Source organism: Canis lupus, chromosome 37 (genome assembly GCF_048164855.1).
Source record: "Canis lupus baileyi chromosome 37, mCanLup2.hap1, whole genome shotgun sequence".
NCBI classification, from domain to species: Eukaryota; Metazoa; Chordata; class Mammalia; order Carnivora; family Canidae; genus Canis; species Canis lupus.
In genome coordinates, this window is record NC_132874.1 from 23,459,766 (window position 1) to 23,483,077 (window position 23,312).

The 23,312-nt window shown below is 44.6% G+C and overlaps 1 protein-coding gene across 4 annotated transcripts in view; it reads left to right on the forward strand.

Annotated features, from left to right (window-relative positions):
* The window catches only part of MYLK4 (myosin light chain kinase family member 4), a 110,168-nt gene that overhangs the window by 20,767 nt on the left and 66,089 nt on the right, over nucleotides 1-23,312 (forward strand). Inside the window, exons 1-2 of one of the 4 annotated variants that reach the window (XM_072814023.1) lie at nucleotides 3,651-4,057; nucleotides 5,389-5,659. In XM_072814023.1, coding sequence (XP_072670124.1) covers nucleotides 4,041-4,057; nucleotides 5,389-5,659 — 288 coding nt within the window. In that variant the 5' untranslated portion in view covers nucleotides 3,651-4,040. Of the gene's footprint in view, nucleotides 1-3,650; nucleotides 4,058-5,097; nucleotides 5,189-5,388; nucleotides 5,660-7,678; nucleotides 7,800-23,312 lie in introns of those variants that run through there. The other 3 variants (XM_072814024.1, XM_072814026.1, XM_072814025.1) reach the window with 3 other exon arrangements.

Sequence of the window (23,312 nt, forward strand, 5' to 3'; positions counted from 1 at the left end):
TATTTTTATTTTAAAAATTTTAACTTTAAATTCAATTAGCCAACATACAGTGCATCATTGGTTTCAGATGTAGTGTTCAGTAATTTATCAGTTGCGTATAACACCCAGGGCTCACCACGTCACTTGCCCTGCTTAATGCTCATCACCCAATTACCACATCCTCCTACCCCCCCAATAAGATTTTATTTATAGTTACTCCTGTTTCTGCTTTCAGCCCCAGGCAACCACTAATCTATTTTTTGTGTCTATAGATTTGCCTTTTCTGGACATTTCAAACAAATGGAACTATATGGTATGTGATCTTTATTTCTGGCTTTTTTCGCTTAGCACAATGTTTTCATTTATCCAAATTGCACCAGGGACCAGTATTCCATTCCTTGTTATTATTGAGTAGTATTCCATTTGAATGGATATATCACATTATCTCTTTCTTTTTACCTAACAGAGATGGATATTTTGGTTGTTGCCAATTTTTGGCTACTGTGAATAATGTTGCTATGTACATCCATGCACAAAGCTCTGAGAGTTCATGTTTTCATTTCTCTTGGGTAGATACCTAGAAAAGAAATGTTAGATCGCATGGGAAGTAATTTTTTAGGAAACTGTCAAACTGTTTTCCAAAACATCTCTACCATTTTACATTCCCACCAACATGTATGGTGAGGGTTCCAGTCACTCCACATTCTTCCCATCAGTAACTCTAGTCTTTTAATTGTAGTTCTTCTAGTGGGCATAAAAGGCAATTTAATAGTGATTTTATTTCATTTTTAAAATATTTTCTTTATTTATTTGACAGAGAGAGCACAAGCAGGGGGAGTGGCAGAGGGAGAGGGAGAAGCTTTTCTCCCCATTGAGCAGGGAGCCCGATGTAGGACTAGATCCCAGGACTCTGGGATCACAGCCTGAGCCCAAGGCAGATGCTTAACCAACTAGGCCACCCAGGTGTCCCTTCATTGTGATTGTAATTTGCATCTCCCAACATCTATCTACACATAAAAGTGGATGTTGAACATTTTTTGTTGTGTTCTGTAACCATTTATTTATATACCTTCTTTCATGAGATGTCTTTCAAATCTGTTGTCCATTTTAAAAATTGGATTATTATCATATTGGGGATTTGTAAGAGTTGATTGTATATTCAGGATACAAATTCTTTTACCAAATGTGTGATTTCACAGTATTTTCCCTAGGTCTGTAGTTTGTCTTTTCATTTTCCTACACTGTCTTTTGAGGAGCAGATTTTGAATTTCAGTGAAGTGCAATTTATCAGTTTTTGCTTTTATGACTCATTCTCAGTGGTGGATTTTGAAAGGAAGAAAATTCAATAGTTATATGGATAACAGGGATGTCTTTCATTTGCATTTTGGTTTTTTGAAGATTGTTCCACTTTTATGTGTAAATGTTCAAGAGGCCATGTTGTTCTGGAAACATTCAGAATCCTATGTACAAATAGAAATTATAAGCACTATCCAGCCTGATTTGAATGCCAATCAGCACACAGTCATTGGCAAAGCATGGTTTACATGGCTTTTTTTTTTTTTGACAGTACAGTCTCTTGCTAGTTAATAAAAATGTCCCTTGAAAGAATTACAGTTCCCATGGCTCCATGGAATGTGTTTTTTCTGAGGTTGGTATTTTTTATTAGGGTTTATAGTTCCAAAATATGAGGGATATCCAGGAAAAGTGTCACTGAGTCTGTTCATAGCCTCACTGTGAACTTCTCCAAGCATATGAGCATCTTTAAGACATTCCAATTATTTTATGGGTGTGGACTTAGGATGTTGAGGCGAGGCAGATAGATCATAATAGGCATGCATATGTTACCTGTTTTTTGTTTTGTTTTGTTTTTTGATGATCAAATACTATACCAGGCTGCTTGTCCTCTGTGCTATCAGAAGTTGGAAATAGTGTGACATAGCAGAACTGGACACTGATTCTAATTTTAGAAAACAAGCAGCATGGATTGTTTGAATCAATTTTTCTTTCTTATGATAGACACAATTAAAAAGCTTCTCTCTAGTAATTAATCAACAAATATCTATCAAATACATATTGCACATGGAACTATCTATATGCGATGACTTCCAAATTTATATCTCCAATCTGGACTTCTTCCCCAAAGTCTAGATTTCCATTTCACAATCTATTCAACTTGGATGTCCAATAGGCCTGCCAAAAACTGAGCTTCTGATTTTTCCCCACAAAAATTACCTCCCCCCACCCCCATATCCTTCTCCATCTTAGTTAATGTCAACTCTGTCCTTCAAATGCTCAGGAAAAAACTGGAAAGTCATCCTTGTCTACCATCATCCTTTCACACCCCAGATCCAATTCATCACAAATTCTGGTGGCTCTAAATGGAATATGAAATGCTAGATGAGATTCTGACACAGAAAAGGGGAAAACTGACAAACTCTGAATGAAGCATGGAGTTTAGCATCAGCATTGGTTCATTAATTGTGATAGATGTTGGATGTTAACAATAGGGGAAACTGGGTACAGGGCATAAGGAAACTGCCTGTGCTCTTTTCACCTTTCCTGTAGATCTCAAACTATTCTAAAATAAAACAATTTATTAAGGAAAAAAAGAAAAAAGCAAAGGAGCAGATCTTGCTGCTTCCTAGTTCATTGGCACCTGTGGCTGGTTTCCACCCCCCTGAGGGGATGGAAGATCTGATCCTGTTGTTTGGATGGTCTGGATGGAAGTTATGGTCAAATCAGCAGAAGGCTATGCATGTTGTTTTCTTTGGGCAGGAGATTGGTCATTTCATCAGTTTATCACTTTTTTTTCACAATTTAATTACTCCAAGCAAAATTGATGACCTCAAATCAGTTCACTCTTTTTATAACAATTTTGTTAAATAATTTATCTTTAACAAATACCTAATTTTGTGTAGTTACTCTTCCTAAAGAGCCAAGCTCTCTAATCCTAGAAAAACACCTATAAATTTTCCTTTTTAAAGATTTTGCCATAATTCTTTATATGCTACTCAAAATGGAAATGTATTTTTATATTATATGGAACACATCGATCTGAATTAAGAATAAAAACTGTTTTTATTTTGGAAAAACAAAATAAATCTAGAGGCTGGTGTTGGTGGGGGGAGGACAGGCATCAGCTAAGGAGCCAAAGAGGTGAAATTTCCAGGTCTCAAAGAATCAGGCGATTGTCTGTTACTAGCTCAGGCAGTTGAGGTTTGATGCCACTCCTGTTAGGAGTCACGGATACACTCCTGTTAGGATCGTGTAGGTGGGTTATTTGCACTGGATTCTCCTTTCTTGACTTGTGACAGGCAACCAGGGGAAAACCACGGTGTTGTTTGTAAGGAGAGTTTACGAAAATTCATTCCTGTTTTTTGCAACTCCGCGGACGCTTGAGCCTTCGACCTTTCCTAGAGCTAGAAACTGTTGGAGATATTGCAGATAATTTTAAAGACTGAGAAAATGAAACCTTGCTGAGTGTTTTCCAAAGATCTGTCATATTCTAGATGTGTGTGTCCTAAGTGTCACATGGACAAGCAAAGGTGGCTGTGGGATTCCCACACCCAGAATCCTCTTGGCTGGGAGTGACACTTAAATCATCACGAGTCTAAAAGGGGCAGGAGAACAGGGCATCTGACCGCCAAAGGCAAATGCTGCTCGGTAATTCTGAGAGCATTACCACACTGATGAGAAGAAAAGGTGAAGGTGATATTTCATCCACTGTTCCCAGTACATCCTCTCCTTACCTGACCTCTGAAATGGAGCCATTGGCCTTGAAAAGCCTGGCGTCTAAAATTAATATTCTTCTCCATCTGACTAAGAAGGCAACAGCTGAGCAACATGAGATCAAGGATGATATTAGTTTAAACAGGGGCTCAAAGTGGCATTTGAGAGAGAGGATACTTCCTTTCGGAGTGGACACTTGTCTTTTCAGAAGAATTATACCGGCGGAGAGTAAAGACCTTTCCCAGAGAATTGTGTGGTCATTTTGAACTCTGCAAAACTTCCCTTATCTGCTGGAAATTACACTCTGCACTTGAAGTGGTCCAAACCCTAGGATGTCCTCCTATACGTGGTAATTATTTAAAAAAATCATTGTGACCTCTCACATCTCCTGTTTCTGTGCTGCCTTAAATAACAGGTTGTACCAAACTCCAGGTAGAGTTTAACAGTTGTGACTTCTTTGCAAAGTTATCATACCTTGGACCTGTTTTCTTTTTAATGTGTTAATTCTTACGTGGCTTCCTGCTCCAGCGTGAGTACCATCTGCAATTACGAGCTATCTACAAGTCATAGTTGGCTTTGGAAATAGCCTGCACCCGTCTCTTTATTTTAATAACGATTTGTTTTCAGGGCGCTTTGAAGAGATGCCAGTATTGATCTGTAAGGTATTGTAGAGAACTCTGGTTGGTACTACGTGCATTTCAGCGTGTTTGACGTAAGGTCTTTGTAAGGCTAAGAAGGATTTTGCAGAGCACTGGGTTCTTAATAATTTGGAACCCAAGGTATATATGAGTTTTGCTATGTGAGTTGAGAGAATGAAAACTGAAGTTTTGTGGAGAGAATCGCAGATGGTTTTAAATTTGGGAAAAAGCTGAAAGCAATTTTCAGAAAACCTCCAGCAGGGGGCCTCTGCAATCAGCTGTGGGAACCCTCGGCAGACTCCAATCCGTGTCTCTCCCCCAAGCCCCCACACCATCAGGTGTGTGGACACGTACTTACGCCGCGATCTCTAGGATGGGAGCAGTATTATGCGTATTACTTAATATGTCATGAAAGTATTTCAAGGAAAGCACCACAATTTGAACTCCCTGACACCTAGCAGGTAATGACAATGCAAAGAAAGCTATCTGGGCATCTTAAATGTGCGAGGGGGCAGTAAGGAAATTTCTTTTTAAAAATAAACACCGAACATTTCTGGTGTAGGCAGAGAAGGGCTCTGGAAATGGGCCATCTGGTGCAGATCACGCCCCAGAGGAGGACAAAATTCCCCAGGGGGAAGCACGAGAGACCCCCTCATACAGGCACAAGCCCTTCCCACCGGGGATGGGAGGAGCAAAATCTGCAATCCCAATTAACCCCAATGAAATTTTGTTTTCTATATTTAAATTGGCCACTTGATCTAAATCTTACCTTATGCAACGAGGGCGACAGTCACCCAGTGAAACTGGAGGTGGACTTTTACTGTTTGCTTCTGTAGGAAAAGGTGGGGGAAATAATCCTTTTTTTCTTTCAAAGTTCCGGCATTTGAAACTTGATCTTAACAATAGCATTTCTCTTCCTAATTTTGGGTCTTCTCTCCAGGTCCAAATTCTCACTGGTCATTTTCTTCAAAAGTCAAGTATGTGAATGAGAGATGAGAACTTTGTTTCCTTTTTTTTTTTTTTTTTTTTTTTTTTTTTACAGTCAAGAGGAAGGCACGCTCAAAGCTCATGATTGCGTCTTAATTTACAAATCAGAGACGGAGGGAGATGAAAACCACACTCCAGACAGTAACTTAATCGGACTTACCACCAGGATGTTAAAAGTGAAGAGGCTGGAAGAAATGAACACATGTTACAACAGTAACAAACTGGAGAAAATGGCCTTTTTCCACTGCATGGAAAAGGTTGAGAAAGTGAAATGTTTTCTGGAAGAAAATTCTAGCGAACAGGATTCAAGATCCGGAAAGAATGAGGTAACTATGGGCTAATTTAGTCTTGTGAAAAGTACCAGTTCTACTTTATCTATTCTTACATGAATCAGTGAATGTAGCCACTTAGCGGACTCGTCAAAGTCTATTTTTGTCACTTGTGTGAAGAATTAAGGAACGTGTCTTACAGATAAGACATTTTTCATTGTGTTTCACTGAGGATTACATGTTGTAGACTATACAAGTGAGTTTGGTAAGAAATTGAGAGGCCTTTGAATATGCATCTCTACCAGCAGCCTTCTCCTCACTGTGGTTAGCAGCTTAGGCGTTACGAGAGGGAACTTCCAGAGACACACATTTCTTGAGAAGGATCATTCAAAAGGATGGATTTGGGTGTAAAACTCAGAGAAGCACTATCGGGGGTACAGTCGCTCTGCAGAAGAAGCTTCTAATTTCCTCAAGACTTGGAGCTCCTCATAGTGTAGGTGACATAGCTGTTGACGGTGACAGTCAGATAGGGGATCCCTTATGCCTGGATCCTCATCCGTGCACCACGAGGCCCTGAGCCTGATTCTGGCTCCTTGATCTTTGGCAAGTTACTAGGCTCAGTCAAGAGGCGTCCTCATCAGAATAATGGGACGATGGCCGTTGGGGAAGTTAGGCGTGATAATGTATATAAAGGACTTAGCACAGATCTGTCACCATGGTAAGCGTTCGAGAAATGTCATCCAGCAATGGTCTCCCCTCCTCTCTTGACTTTGTCACTTCCCACTCTTGGGTCCAGAGTCGGCCCAGGGTTGGCCCCGCAGCCCTTATGCCAGCACATGCGACTGTTTCAAATGTCTGTCACCTTTCTCTAGACAGTGCTCTTCAAGGTCAACGCCTTGAATCCCTCGTCCTTGGATCTCAGTTGCTGTCCTGGTAGCTGGTGCAGAGGGGTTCCCCCAAAGGTCTGTGGAACGGACAGAGCTGTACAAGTGAATTCTGCATCCTGGCTGCAGGCGAGCAATGAGTATTTTAAAAGATTAGAGCCGTGAGTCTTCTCAGGCGGGATGGGGAAACATCTCTCTTTGTCCGACCACAGCTTGGAGAGGAAGGGCATTTCTAACGGTGCCAGGCTGATGCCCCTGGGCCGCTGAGTATCCAGAGCCGAAGAGTCTCTGCAGCATCAGGGAGTATGGAGTGATAGAACATGCCAGAGAGAAGAGGGAGTTGGGATGAAACTTAGGTTTTTTGGGACCTCTACTTTCCCTCTGAGTTGATGTCTTGTCCAGGATACACCAGAAAGAAATTTCCACAGGCCAAACGGAAGTCACGTATGAAGGACTTCCTTCCTAGGGCTGTTATAATGCAAATGAATTAACAGAAGGATTCCTTTTTCTGTTCATTAATTTCTGTAGGACAGAGAAGACAACTATGGATAACTTTGAAATAACCAGCTCCTGGTAATAGTTTATACGGATTTGATGATTTTTCCAGTACTCTTTTTCTCTGGCTTCTGTGAGACAGTTTTTAAAAATTTACTTATTCATTCATTTAATATTTTATAAAGATTGTATTTGTTTATCTATGAGGGACCCAGAGAGAGAGGCAGAGACCCAGGCAGAGGGAGAAGCAGGCTCCCTGCGGGGAGCCCGATGCGGGACTCGATCCCAGGACCCCGGGGTCACACCCTGAGTCGAAGGCAGCCGCTCAACCACTGAGCCCCCCAGGGGCCCCTGTGATAAACTTTTCAGAAGTAGGAATTGTCTTTGAAGAATGAGGTGGTGCTAAGCTGGAGCAGAAACATTTTAGGAAGAAGCGTTTTTGTGATAAACTGCTCCAGAATATTAGAAATCAAATGATTCGGAAATTAAATATCTTAGATACTTTTGAGGACAAGAATGTTGCTCCTCAGAAAGCCGGAGAGAACATCCTTCGGGCGTAGTCTGAGGTCCTGCAGGTCACGTGGGTCTCCTGGCCTCGCTCCTGTGGTCGCTGATGCGTGGAAGATGGAAGGGAGTGACTGGTAGCTCCATGTGTCCCATTCAGCTTCTTCTTGGGAAATGGCCAAAGGCCCAGAAGTGTCAGCAATAAATTTCCCTGTCTCTGTCGCTTGCCCTCTGGAGGACGGATGGGACCCAAAGGGGAGACACGGAGCTGTTCTTTCTGTGGCTGCCAGGTGCTGGAGGGCCCAGCTGGCCGGGTCAGTGGGTGCCGGGGTAGGCCGCAGGCCTTGGCGGGGGAGAAGGGCATCCCGGCAGCGCGGGTGGCGGCGGGCACGCTCACAGAGCTACACGGTCGGGACGTGTCTCCGTCTTCTGCTGGGGCCACAGGGAGTCTGGACAATATTAGTCCTTTGTCTCCAGGGAACATATAAAAAAATACTGGCTGTGATGTGCCCTAAGAGGAGAAAACGTATTCTCCTTTCTCCTCCTTTTATCCCTTCTCTCTTTGAGAAGATTGGCATCGCTGATCACGCTAGAAAACTTCACTGTGGTGCCTGGGAAATAGTTTACTCTGCATTTCAGATACTCTAGTGATGTGGAAGCTTCGTTTTGAAGCTTTGAAGAGTAATTTATTTCTAGAAGAGTCTTTACCCCCTTGTCCAGGCTGGTAAAGCTCAGACTCTTTTTCTTTTCGCGCTCTTAACTGGGTTTTCCTCTGTCACTCGTTTTTCTTCCGTTAGGTTAATTTTAGCTATCTTCTTTCTTTTCCTCTATTTTTTGTTGAATTTGTTAAATGCCGCGCATTCCACTTTTCTCCTCTGTTTTGTTCACCTCATTTTTCTACTTCCCTTTTTATTCTGTTTCCTAATGACTTTTCTCATTTTATTATAGTCTAAAGGGTGTTCAAATCCCCTAAATCGTGTAGAGTTCTAAAGCTTTTTAGCAGATATGCCATAATAAAACGGCCTAAACCCACATATTATGGTGTTGAAATAGACTAAAACACAAGAAAATTAATCTGCTACATACAAGTGATGAGCTTACCAAGTACTCATAAACGATCAATGACTCTCATAACTATAATTAGTATCATTTTTATATAGTCAAATACAGGTTTTCCTCTTTCTTTTCTTTTTTTTAAGATTTTATTTATTTATTCACGACACACACACACACAGAGAGAGAGAGAGAGAGAGAGAGAGAGAGAGGCAGAGACACAGACAGAGGGAGAAGCAGGCTCCATGCAGGGAGCTTGATGCGGGACTCGATCCCGGGTCTCCAGGATCATGCCCTGGGCTGAAGGCGGCACTAAACCGCTGAGCCACCCGGGCTGCCCTTCTTCTTTCTTTTTTAAAAATATTTAATTTATTTATTCCTGAGAGACACACGGAGAGAGGCAGAGACACAGGCAGAGGGAGAAGCAGGCTCCCCAATGTGGGACTTGATCCCGGGACCCCAGGGTCATGACCTGAGCCGAAGGCAGATGCTTGATCACTGAGCCACCTGAGCGTCCCCCAGGTTTTCTTCTTTACTTAGTTCTCCATTACCTGTATAAATAGCCCCCTGCCACACTTCTCTTAGATACAATTTACTGTTTAATACACACACACACACACACACACACACACACTTTATTTGTTTAATAAAAGACAGAAGGGCCAGACAAGTGAAGTTCTACTCTCCCATTTGGTTGTCCCCCCCCCCCCCGCTTTGCCCTCCTTCACTGATTATACACATACCTACTTTTTAATACCCAACCTCCTTGTCCTTTGGCTTCCCCCCACCTCCCTATAGGACCCTGGTACCTAACCCCCACCTGAAAGGCATGGTCCCAACCAGGAGGTAAGGCGGTGCTGTCGGGGGAGAAATAAGGGCGGCCCCGACAGAGGCAGAATGTTGAAATGCCTGCTACCAATGCTCCAAAGACCAAACAAAACAAAATATTTATCGGCAGGATGTGAATAGGATAGAGTGGGTTGGAGCAAACCGCGGCTCTCCCTGTTTTGATGGCAGTTGGCGAGCCTAACGGCAGATGGCATTTCCTGACTGACCGCCGTGACATCGTACATCAGTGGTGCTCCCAATGAGTTGCTTAGAGATCAAAATAACGTGGCGAGGGGGGCGGTTCTGCGATGTTTAAAGTTGCATTTCGCACCCCCGTCTCTGCTCCTCACCCGTAGGGCAGGAAAGAGCTCCCTGGCAGCGGCCCCCCTCCGGGCAGATGCCCCTTTCTGTGGTGCTAATCGTCCTTGAACCAGGGACAAGCGCATCTGAGTTGGTGTCAGTTGTCACCAGCGAGTGTCCCTCTGGCCCTACACCTGTTTGGGATCTGTCACACAGGCCCTCGGAGTTTTCCTTTAAAGAGGCCGAGGATCTGTTGATCGTGGAGCTGGAAGCCCGCATCGCAGGGGCCTGCAGGGGCCTGTGCCGCTCCTCGGCCGGAGCGAGTCGGGCATGTGCCAGGCCCTGTGCTGGGTGGGGGGGCGAGGGGCATGTCAGCCCAGCCTCTTGCCCAGCTGCTCCTGGAGATCGCACTGGCTGGAGTGTGTCATGAGCACGTGCCCGGCCCTGTGCTAGGTGGGGGGGGGGGGGGGGGGAGTGGGCAAGGGGCACGTCAGCCCAGCCTCTTGCACAGCCGCTCCTGGAGATCACGCTGGCTAGAACGTGTCAAGCCTGTGCCAGGCCCTGTGCTAGGTCGGGGGGCGAGGGGCACGTCAGCCCAGCCTCTTCCACAACTGAGATTGCACTTGGCGCTCAGAAGAAAAGGCACCTGGCCCGCAGGTAGCGTGTGCCTCGCCTCGCCTCCCGTCCTGCGGCGTGTGTGCCAGTGCGGGATGGCCCGGAGGTCGCAGTCAGGCCGCTGCCCCGGAGGACACGCTGGTAGTGACCTCGCTGTTAACTAGGACATCCTCTAGCTGCGCTAGTCCCCCTTGCACGCTCGGTTTCCAGCAGGGAGCGGTGCCTGCCAAGGGGAGGAGGGCGCGGCCCTCTTAACGGTGCCCAAGACTCCCCGCCGAGGAGCGGGTGGCCCGAGGGACATGTGGCACATCTCAACATTCCAAACACCTGCCCCATCCTCGGGGAACCCAAAGCAGCCCCTCCTGGTGCATGCGGAAGGCGGCCGTCCACTTCTGTCCTGGGGGCTGAACAACGTCAGCCTCCTTCCAACCCCTTCCTGCGTATACGACCTAATTATGAAGATGAAATGACACAAAAGCAAAACTTCCACGCCTCCCCCCACCCCCATCACATCTATGGCAAAAGCAGAATCCGAGGAGGGGCCGCCTCCCCTGGGGAGCCCTCCGGCCTGTGCGCCCCTCCCCTGGAGCCCTTGCCGGCTCAGCCTTTCACGTGATGCCGCAGCTATTCCAGGAATGGAATTTGGTGGGGACGATAGTACAATTCCAAAAGAAGAGAAATAATGCAGATTCTCGGGATTTTAGCCCTTCCCAAGAGAGGGTGTTCATGTCTGGGTGAACAGCTCTCCCCACGGATTTCATTCTTTTCTCAATTAGCATAAAATACGTTATTTTCAAGGCGGTATAAAACCTTCTGGAAGGTACTACAGACACCAGCCTGAATCACATGAAGGGGATTTACAGCCGTGTGCTGTGCTTCAGCTTTGTTTTATTACCATCTCCTCCCCTCGAAGGGCTTTTAGGCTTTTCTCCCCCTCCTGGAGCCCCTCTCTTGAAATCTTAACACCACGGATATACCATGTACCTGTGTACATATTACAGGTGTATCTGTGCTTTATATATAAAAAGAATGCACTTTTTTTTCACTCCCCCCTAAAGAACTATTTTACCTCCTTGGGGGGTGATATTACCCTTATTGAGAATGCGCATTTCTCTAGGGGAGCTGGGCAGCATATCCGTGTCCCCGTAAGCAGATGCCTGCTTTATGTTTACTCAACAAGAAACCACCAGCTCAGCAGCAGCATTCTGGTGGTGCTGGAGGACGGAGAGCTCCAGGCTTTCACAGTGGCCCTGAGCCTTTCCCTGGGACCCTGACTCAGTAAGTTAAGTCCACGTTCACAGGAGTCGCCAGACCTTGGGGTGGTTTATTATCTGATCTATCTTAGTTGAGGACAAGGTAAAAGAGATGGGAGAAAGATGGATAGACAGGAACGGACTTTTTTTTTTTAAAGTAAGATCATAAAACATTCTAATCTCTTTAGGTCTGACCTCATGTCACCATTAGGTTTGTGTTTTCAGGCTTGGTCACTGTTGTCCGAGCATTACTCATTTTTGGCTGCTTAACCGATCTCCTAGGGGAAATGCCACTAGGGCTTTCATCTTCTATATGGAAAAGAATGAGTTATTCACTCAAGCTCTCAGAACGTAGCCCTCTAGTGTTTCCCAGAGACAAGGTCAACAAGATATATGGGCTAATTGGGAGTGTTGTGGGTATGTATTTCAAAAAGTCTTTGCAACTTTTTAACTGTTAAGAAAACGTCTCTTAAGTTAGATTTTGTATCCTATTACTTTTTTCCCCCATTGTTGATGGTTATTTAGAAATGTGGACAATCTATTGTCTTAGAAATTCCTGCAAGTGCAGAAGTTATAGAAAATGGCTTTTATAGGAGCATCAGAGAGTCCTAATTGTCATATTAATGTACTCTGCATCCATAGAACATAAAAATGTTGTGTTTGTAATACAGGCATAGGGATATCCATGGAACATAAAACAACTGAAAGATTTTTCCCAATACATTGGGTATAAATGTATATAAAATGCTTTACTTGCCCATGTAAAGTTCTCGGTGTCCTAGATCAAACACACAGATAAGTCATATTGTTTGTGTCATTTCAGGTCCTCAGGGTAATTAAAGTTTTACAATATGTGTTATAATATGAGAAAAATATCTCATTTTCTCTAGAAGTTAAGGCAATATAGTAAAAAACATAAATACTGCAAATCAAGTCTGTTTTCTTAAGTAGGAAAATGCTTAGCATACTTGATAACGAAACTCACCTACAACATTATAGTAAAAAGCATATTGAGCTATCAGTGTTTCCCAGAGTTGTTCACATACCACCTTCATGGCTTTTGCTGTATCTGCATGCTGCTTTAACCTCTTTAACCTCTATCAATATTTTCACATATCAAGTCATTTAAAAGTTTTTTGCAAAAGCAACAATAGAGTGAAATCATGGTTTTGATGTTATAGATTTTTAATATTTATTATAGATTTTTCAAATACACAGTAATACACACATACATTTTAAAAATGTTTTATTCATTTACAACCTAAAATCACCCCAAATCCCTAACACTGAGGTGATCCCACTTCAGTCTCTAGACACCTAGACTCAGGAAGCTCTTTCAGGCTTTTTGCCTGTGCCACTTGATACTTTCAACTCTATTTCTCATTTTCTGCTCACTGTGTAGTGACAATAACAAAGACTGGGGAAGCTGATGATAAGCAGACAGCAGTGGAGAGAAGAGACATCCAAAGTCTTCCCTCTAGGTAGCAGATACACGGAAAATTGATAGTAGGTAAAGTCTATGCAACTCTTCTTACGTGCCTGGACCCGTGTTCTCCACTTTGTTGCTCTTGAAGTCCCATCAGAAGGCAGAACTGAGACAAAAGCACATGTTTAGACTGTTTGTTTTTGGAACTGACTTCAGCAAGTAGAAGTGGTGGCCTGAGGAGTGTGAAATAGAGAAGGAAAGAGACCCAGCACCTCACATTGCTAAGCTGACTACTATCAGGTAGGATGGCCTCAGAGCTGTCCACCCCTAGGACTGGGGGGCCGATAACACTGATTCACTGGCTCATCCCCACTGGTCAAGAGCTGTCCTATCGGGTGACTGACCCCCTGGCACTTTCAGTTGCATGCAGGTGATCGCTGGTTTCCAAGGGCGTCCCACATGCTTGAACCTCATTTACACCTTTGACCTCAGGAAGAGTGTCCGATTTGCTAGTCCATTGATTATGTAGGAATGATATGTGCTCATTTGGATACACCTGCACACACCTGCAGTATAATCCATGGCTCGTGGCTTCATCCACTCAGGGGTTCTGATAAGCCCAGGTAATTGTGGCATTTCCATAATGAATGGGACCCTAAAGACCTGTGCCCTAGGAAGGAGGCTGTGACTCAAAGATTAGGAACCTAGAAACATAGTTCTTAAGGGGCCTTTGGTGGTCAGCTCATTCCAATCCTTTTTTGAAAGGAGGACTCAAAGTCCAAGAGAGGTAAACTGGACTTGCCCAAGAGTCATTACATGGAGGAACTGATCTTTCCTAAGGTCAGAATTACCCTTCCAGCCCTGTTTTCCATATTGCTCTTTGCATGTTTTGTTTTATTAGTGCCAGCCCTTTTGGGCGAGCAGGTGGGCAGCACTTTGCATGATTGCTGTTAAGGTTCCCTGTTGGCCATTTCCCAGCAGGCACAGCACAGCAGGTATCCCAGGTCGGCTCCGCCCAGAGCAGGGCAGCTTTTCAAGTCTTGCAGGTCTGCCTCAAAGGATGGCTGGCCAACAGCCAGGCCCACTGGCATCTTGCCATGGCACCACCTCTTTCTAGGCAGGAGCATCCTGTCTTCTTAACTTTCCTGCGCCTCAGGCTCTCCCTTTATGAACAATTCCCCCAAGGCTTCAACTCCGGAGCTGGGAATCTGAGCTGCAAGGAGCCCAGTAAGAAGGCTCAGACTGTGACAGAGCAGGTTTAATGCTCCCGTCAGTGGCCAGGTGTCAGAAAATTCTAAAGCAAGGCAACCACTAGGCTGGAATGAAGGGTGTGTGAGCCCAACCTCTGATTTGTCTACTAGACCTTTAGCTTCTAGTGTTGGCATCCCAAATGTAAGCAGTGAAAAAAAAAATGTAGATTTCTTTTTTCTGTTTTACTTTTTATATGGTTTGAGGCGTATCGGAACTAATTGGGGTGAGGGGTAAGTACAGAAATGAATTATAGAGACAAGATTTTAATTCATAACTGTGTTTTTCCTGTGTCCTTGAGAATGACTTTACCTTCTATGCAATATAAATGCTTTTATAATAGCATTTCCCCATATCCAGTCATCCAATTCTTTTTAAAAAAAGATATATTTATTTATTTATTTATTTATTTATTTATTTATTTATTTATTTATTTATTTATTTATTTTAGAGAGGGAAAGTGCGAGCAGAAGGAGGGGCAAAGGGAAAGGGAGAGAGAGAGACCTTAAGCAATCTCCCCACGGAGTGGGAAGCCCCATGCAGGGCTCCACCTCATGACCCTGAGTCATGACCTGAGCTGAAATCAAGTCGGATGCTGAACCGACGGAGCCCCCCAGGCACCCCCAGCCATACGATTCTACGTTGAGTGTTGCTCTATGGAGTGAGAAGGGATACCCGTGGAGTTTTTAAGCTGCAGAGTTCTGAGGAAGCATAATAATCAACCTCTGCGAGCATTGTTCTATCACTCTAGTCCAGAGCATCTGTCATTCTAGGGTCCCACTTGTAGCTTGGACATCTTTGTCTCTAGCATATATTTGGTCTAGAGGATGGTTTCTGATTCTGAAAGGGGTTTTGAGCTCCCTTGGACACTGGAGGATAAGAGGGGAGGAACTAGCAGGAGCTGAATATTTTATTTGGAGCTTCTAAGTCTTCTAGAAACTGCCGGAGGCCTTTGCACTCATATCCCTTCAGTTCTCCAGAAAGTATCACAAGTGTGGCCTCAGAAAGTGCTCATCACCCATCCCAGCTGAAACCTTAAGGAAGGTCCCAGCAGCCCTGGGTGTTTTCCCAAACTGCTGGAGGAAGAGAAGCAAGGGGATGGAACAGGCAAGGGGAACACTTGATGAACCTACCCTGTTCAGCACTGTCTTTCATTGGAACATCAGCCACTAGGCCAGCAGTTCTTAAAGTGAAATCCTTGGAACCCCCAGAGGAACCCTAAGACTGTTTCAGAGGTCTGCAAGTCCAAAACTATTTTCATAGTAATTCAAATTCTTGGCCTTTCCACTGCATTGACATTTGCACTGATGATAAACAGGCAACGGTGGGCGAAACTGCTAGCACCTCAGCACAAAATAAGGCATTATTGTGTCCTGGTAATCATTGCATTTTTCACCAGCAGACAGTTGAAACTTTTGTTCTGTTTTTTTTTTTTTTTTTAAGATTTTATTTATTTATTCATGAGAGACACAGAGAGAGAGAGAGAGAGACAGGCAGAGGGAGAAGCAGGCTCCAAGCAGGGAGCCCGACGGGGGACTCGATCCCGGGGCCCCAGGATCACGCCCTGGGCCAAAGGTGGCGCTAAACCACTGGGCCCCCCGCCCCCGGGCTGCCCTGTTCTGTTTTGTTTTTAAAAGAGCCAGTCTTCCTTAAAAAAAAGGTACTTGATGAAGCAGGAATGTAAATGTATTTAATCAGCTTGTATCAAAGTTATTTAGATAGTTGTGCTTACGTTCTATATTAATCTACTCAATAAAGAATTACTGAGTTTCTATTGCAGGAGGACACTGGGACTATCCCGTAGTTGTCGCAGACTACGACCCTGGTTTGGAGGGTAGATACTTGAAACCCAGGGACACAAGCAGTTTCACGCATTGATGTTCACCGATGTGTCAAAAAGAGGCAGAATCAGAAGAAACGTGATTCCTCATTTAAGGGTAAACACAGAATATGCATTTAGGTTGCAAATGGCTCTTTTTCTGTTGAGTCTGAGCTCCCCGTACTAGAGATGTTTTATGTTAGGATCTCCCTTTAGGCCACTTGGCAATCTGTAGTTATTTAGAAATTCAAAAATGCATAATGACCTGTGTTAGGTCCCAATCTTCAAGAATAAGTATGTTGAATTAATATGACAACATAGGTAGGTTTCTACATTCTTAAGGCTGTGTTTGCATTTACCTGTTTAGGATTTAGGCTTTAACTTGGGTCTACTTATTTATTTATTTATTGAACAAGCCTGTGAGTGGCCCTCACTGTGTGCCAGACCCCGTTCTAAGCAATTTCCAAATAAGAACTCATTTAAACCTTGTAGACAGCACCCTGATTGGGTCCACAGATAATAGTGACTGCTTAGTGGGCCCCACGCACTACGTTAAGAACTTTTCATCCAGCATCTCAGTTAATCCTCAATGGTTCAATGACTTTGTATAATTATTACCTCCATTTTATAGATGTGTAAACTGAGGTTTAATGACATCAGGTAGTTGCTCAGTTATAGTCGTATAACTAAAGACCATGATATCTCTTCTGGGGTTAGCTTGCCCAATCACTTGAAAAAGAGAATCGCATTTATTTGAAGAAAATGGAGCTGGATTTTAATTTTTTTTGGATGAGATGGGAAATATTCGAAAGCAAATCATCCTTGATGAGTTTTCTAGGGACAGTCTTTTTTTTTTTTTAAGATTTTATTTATTTATTCATGAGAGACACACAGAGAGAGAGAGGCAGAGACCCAGGCAGAGGGAGAAGCAGGCCCCATGCAGGGAGCCCAGTGCGGAACTCGATCCCGGGACTCCAGGATCACACCCTGGGCTGAAGGCAGGCGCTAAACTGCTGAGCCACCCAGGGGTCCCCTCTAGGGACAGTTTGTATTCTCTCCACATTATCTGAAATATAATTTACATTCGGTGATTGTTTTTGCTTATTTGTTCTATTGCTCTGTGCAAACCCAGCCAGAGTGGTTGGATAAAAAGTCGGGTTTCCTCTGCTCGACACAAGCTGGCTCTTCTCTGGAAGTGCGATGCGACAGTGTCCTCTAGTGGGGAGAGCCTGCAAGCATCACTGCGGCAGTGCGGGGAGGTCACAGATCCTGCTCATTGTAGGAACCGCATCTTGGGGCTGCAGTCCGGCATCTGCACGTGTAGGTCCATGCAACAGCAGAAGCCAGGAGAGAATATCCTGGAGCTAACGATCCTCTGCAACATATAGTAAGGCTGGAAAATGATAAGCTAAAATAACTTCATTGTAATGATACAGCACACTGCACCCAAAATATATGTTAATTGGCTGTTAGGTTATTGATAAGGCTTCTGGTCAACAGTAGGCTATTGGTAACTAAGTTTTGGGGGAGCCAAAAGTCATACGTGGATTTTTGACTGTGTCAGCGGCCCCGACCCCACGTTGTTCAAAGGTCAACTGTATCTGACGTGGAGAAGGATTTAGTAAGATGGGCTTGATAGAACATGAGAGAAGGGAGAGGGTGTTTATTTTATCGGACACATATTATTCAATATGCCACAGAGCCAGGCAATGTGTGGCTCAGCCGAACCTGGCACAGCTACAGCGGGCAAAGATTTACCAACTCTCAAATTATAGCAAGTACCACCAGTGATATGACAAAAGAGGAAGGAGGCGCCACTGGTGTCCTGTCCGGCACCTTCATCTCTTGATATTTCGAATAGCGAATGACTACCCCCAACTTGTCTAGCTGTTGGATGCCACCGGAGAAGCTGTGTTCCCTACCTCTCAATTCTCCGACCCTGTTCCCCGAGAACCATCCCTGGGGCCAAGCTCAGGGGGCCACACACAGTTGACCAACAGGGCTGTGTCTCCCGGTGAAGTTACTGGGGGATGGAGGGAAGAATGGGAAGTCATCAGACATAATCCTTGACTCCGAAAGATAATGACCTCTAATTGAATCCTATTGGTCTATTTCCAATTATTCTACTTTAATCTCTGGGTTTGCATGATCATATCATCCTATGTGGGATGATTAATGCTATTCCCCAACATCAGATTGGAAATTCTCAATGCATGTTACAACATTAAAAGCTCTGAGAGGTCCCCCGTTAACACAGCACAGCCATTTCAACCAGGCCCATGGGAAACATTCAATAAATGAATGAAACATTATCTGAAACATTATTAGCATTCTCATCTATCCTAAGAGCTTTCAGAATTCATCTGGCCACTGAACTCTTCTGTTTCCTGACTCATTCACATCTCAGGGTGCCATAGGATGTACCTTGGGGAATGCTGGTTTAGAGAGGATCCATTATTGACTCTGGTATCAAATAGACCCAGATTCAGATCCTCATGGGACCCCTTACCAGCTGTGTGACCTTAGCCATTTAACCTGAATGTCTGTCCCTGGTTCAGCATCATGGGTCAGAATGCCTACGTTGCAGAATAATTGAGAGGATTACGTTAGCTCATCCATCTGTTAGCAAGTAGCTTGGTGCCTGGCACATCCAATATCTGCTCCCACTTCTTTATGTTCACCATGCCTTCCCTCATTCTTCCTCCTCTTCTCTACCTTTAGAAATCCTTCTTGTCCTTCAAGGTCAGATTTAAATCCCACCATAGTTGATTCTAATCTGACATCCCACCTCCTCCCCGCCCCCACCAAGCTTGCCTTGACTACATCATCCTTTACACCATTTAAATAACAGGTGTGTGGCAATTTTCGTGTCCTTTCTGGTAATAATTGTCTTATAGGTTGGGCCTTTGCTCCTAAAAAACTTGGGCTCCTTCCCAATGGGATTATTCCCTAGATTTCTTCATTTCCATCTTAGCAACTGGGTTATGCATGTCCATTTCCATTTGTGCTCTAGTTATCACCAACACATTTTAGGAACAATTTCATATTTTAAGCCTTAGATGCGAAGATAATTATTAATATACGTATGTCAAACACTTAAATGAAGTAGTGAGTAGAATTCCACATAGAAGAATATTTGGAATGATATTGGTGTTTGACATTTTCCCCGAAATTTCCAAGAGGATGTGCTTGAATGAGACTTTAATCATTTCGAGGCTGGCAGAGTCAATTTTGAGAGATCAGTGTGATCTGATATACTCCAGCATTCTTCATTTACTCCCAGATCAGAGTGTCTGCAAAAAGAGAATACCAAGTTCTGGGTGCTCTCTGCCTCCTTCTGAAGAACAACGCAGTCTGCTTCGTCCTTCTTTCAAGTCAAAATCTGTCCATCCACTTGTACTCTGAAATGGCTCTAATAAAATTGAGTGAAAGTTGTTTATGATTATATGCAAGGGACATTGCATAGATTCTGAAGCCCTTTTTGGAGTTAATTATCCAATAAAAAGTAAGCCAATCTGAACACAGTTTTTATTTATTTTTTGTTGCTTTTATATAGTGTAATCCTTAATGGTTGCTGTTTACGTGCGATGAAGATGGTCATTTGCCAAAAACCAGAATCTTATTGTTCAAAGCATCTGTGACTTGTCAGCATCTCCTGGGAACTTGTTAGAGATACAGACTCTTAGGTCCCACCCAGACCTACTAAAAAGGAATGCATTTAATAAGGTCCCTGGATGATTCACATGCATATTGACGTCTGAGATGCACTAGAATATTCGTCACCTCCCACAATTGAAAAGTGAAGGGTTAATTGGTTTATTGCAAAAAATTGCTGAAAGGAAAATAAACATTTATTATTGCCCTTATGAGTATATGCTTACCTAAGTAATATATACGTGTTTTACACGCATACACATGCATGTGTATTCAGGACATATACGTGTATGTGTGTATCCTCCAAGGGGTCTCTCCGGCTGCTTCTTGGGAACCAGGCAATATCCTTTCTTGAACATTTTATGAGAATATTTTCCTTGATAAAATAAATATGTCTAATAATAGTTCTTTCCATTAGATTCCCAGGCAGACAAAATATGAAGCTTGCATTCTGGCCAGTGAGATTAGCTGGGTGAGAGAGCATGTGAAGTGCCAGGAATGGCTTGCTTTCTCTGCGAAGGTCACTCTGGTCCTCTCAGAGACGGGCGTGGACATCAAGTTCCTTGCCCATCCGGGAGGTTGTCGCCCTCTGATGGGACTCTGCGTCATGGAAATCCCTTGGTCTGTTCTCGTCGGCAAAGCAACAGGCGGTTTAATTGAAAGCCACATATGTGCTGAGTAAAGGACTCCTCTGTGAGAGTCTATCTGGCAACGGGTTACTTCTGCAGGTGCTTTCGAGCACGTAGACGCGAGTCCTTGTGGTGTGGAGCAGCCGGACCCAGTGTGTTGCACCGTCGCTGGTTTTAGGATGGCTTTCGGTTCAGAAGCTCTCAGGGTCACGTGGCAAGATCATTGGTGTCTGGAGTTAGTGGGTCCATCTGGCCTTTGCCACTCACGGTAGATGCATGACCTTGACTCTGAGCACGTTATGTAACTCTGATGATTTGTTTATCTGGGATGAGAGACGCTGTTCGAAGGCAGTAGTTCCCAAACTGTCTTGAGGATGAGAATCACCTGGGGGGCTTGGTGAACGTCCAGATCCCCATCCCCTCGGAAGCCCCGGAGGCAGTATCTCCATGAGGGGAGCTTGGGAATCTGTGTTTCTAATAACCCTTCGGGGGACTCTGATGAGAGGTGTGGTTAGCCCCGCTCTGGGGAAGTGCTCCCTTGCCTTCTTCTAACCCTAAACTTGTTCGTGTCAGCAGGTGCCGGTTGGCAACTAAGAAGGTGATGTTGTGACTATAAAAATACACTGAACTCCGGCTTGAGGACTCATCATCTCTACCTCTTACAGCTTAGTCTCGTGACCACTTGAGTTTCCTTCTCTACACAATAAGGTGATAATAATACACACATATTAGATGATTTTTGTTCTGAGTCGATCTGCCTACCTGTCAGCTGATATTATAGAGCTTCTTGGCCTTCCTAGTGTTTGTTTGGTCTCTGGGGATTATGAATTCATGGAACATTGTGGGAAACTATAGTTTTTACATATATATTTCCATGTCCACCGTTAACTCTTCAATCTTTGTATCAGTTGCATCAAGGCTAAGACAAGTAATGTTTTGCAGGATTAAAAATTTGATTCTCTCATACCCAGTGAGAGAAGAGAGAGGGCTGGCTTCTTCACAGTTGGGTAGAAGACCTAATAGGTAGTTAGGGTCGCAAAAGAGGATTCATCCGGGGTGAAACCAACAGATCAAAAATAATCTGAAAAGAAGATATAATACAGGGACGCCTGGGTGGCTCAGTGGTTGAGCGTCTGCCTTTGGCTCAGGGTGTGACGCCAGGGTCCTGGGATCAAGTCCCACATTGGGCTCCTTGCAGGGAGCCTGCTTCTCCCTCCGCCTGTGTCTCTGCCTCTCTTTCTGTGTCTCTCATGACTAAATAAATAAAATCTTAAAAAATGAAGATATAATACAAAAGTTTTAAGGAAGGATTGAGTTGAGAATCCTTTTGCATGATGTGCAAGCAGGTAGGAGGGCCTGTCCCTGTCTAAATAATTATAATAAAGTAAGCCTTCCTTGAATGTATTTGAGACACTGAATGAAATCCAACTCCCGTGTTCTTAGCCCTAAACACAACCACAAATAGATTGAGAGAGCAGTTGAGGACAGAGGGTCAAGGAAGGTTGTAAATGAAAGAATGTTCGGGAGGAACAGCCAAGGTCAGGTGGAGTGAAGCCCAGACCTTCGGTGTGAGGTTACTCTCGGTAGAAATGAAGCACCAGCGCAGTCCCTTTGGCCATTCTTGCAAAACCCTCTAGATATTCAGTTTTATGGCATTAGCAATAAAGATTCCACTGACCTCCCAGAATGTTGATTCCACCCCGTCCTGAGACTCCAGCAGCTTTCAGGGTTCACTCTGCATGGCCTGGCACAGAACGGCACTCCTAGGGTCACTGCGGAGCTGGCCAATAAACTCTGTCAAGACCAGGGTCCAGCTCAGATGGGTTCTGGCTGTGTGTGTGGGCCCAGGTGGGAATCACTGTCACCAGAAATGCAAGGAGTTGTACTGTTCTGCTCAGGCCAACTGGAAAAGATTTATGAAATGCTTCCTGAGTACCCCAATACCTGCTAGGATATTCAGAGGAGGCCAAAGAAATGGGATTTACGGTGCCCATCGTGATTAGCTGATGGACTTATGTCAATTCCGATAGCTTGCTGAGTAGGTATTTGAAATATGGGGTTAATAATATTGCTCTCATGCTGGCTGCTGTGCAGGATACGTACAGAATGTGTGTAAAACACTTAGCGCTCCGCCTGATACACAGTGAACACTCCATAAATGGGAGCTCACATTAACATTATTGTTACTGTTACCCTAGAGGCTTATCATTTAGTCGAGGTTGAAATGTCTGATTATATGAATGAGGAAGAAAACGAGCTTGGGCAAATTCAAGCTTGGTCTTGGGGACTATGATTCTGCAAGCGCAGCCGGCAGGCCAGTTCGGGCCGACCTCCTGCAGGACGGGCTTGCAGAGGAGTGTTTGCGGCTTTCTCTGCTCCCGCTTAGGTCTATGCAATGGGGGAGTCACCTGCAGGCCAGCGGTCAGATTGCCCGTCGACAGCCTGCCCATTGTGTAGGAGGGACCCTTATGACCCCCGTCTCCTTGCTGCCGCCTTCTCTTCTTTACCAAGCCCCTTAAAACTCGAACTCTGGAGCCGAATTGCCAAGTCCTTCTGGAATAAATGATAAACCAGATAAAACAGGCCCGTGACACTGGATTCACAGTTTAGTGTCGATTCATTTCGCCAGTCCTCTCTGGGCACCCCAGTCGGTGTGTGTCGGGTGGATGGGGAGGGGTGTGGATGGAGCTGTAAGAGAAACCGTCTCCCCACTGCCCCCCCCCCCCAAGCTCACAGAGGAGTCAGGCCACCGAAGAGGGTACTAGGGTTTGGAGAAGCACAGAGGCCAGGGCGTCTCACTAACCTGGAGTAAGTCATCCACGCAGGCCTCTGGGAGCATGCGGAGCTCCAGGATCCTCCGCAAGATGAGCAAGAAAGCAGGGCAGGGCAGTGTACAGGAGGTGCTCAATAAAGGCGTGTCTCCTAAGTGAACTCAAGAAGGAGGCACAGCAGAGGGAGATGGAGCAGGGCCGAGCGCCCCTCCAGACCTGCCTACCCCAGGT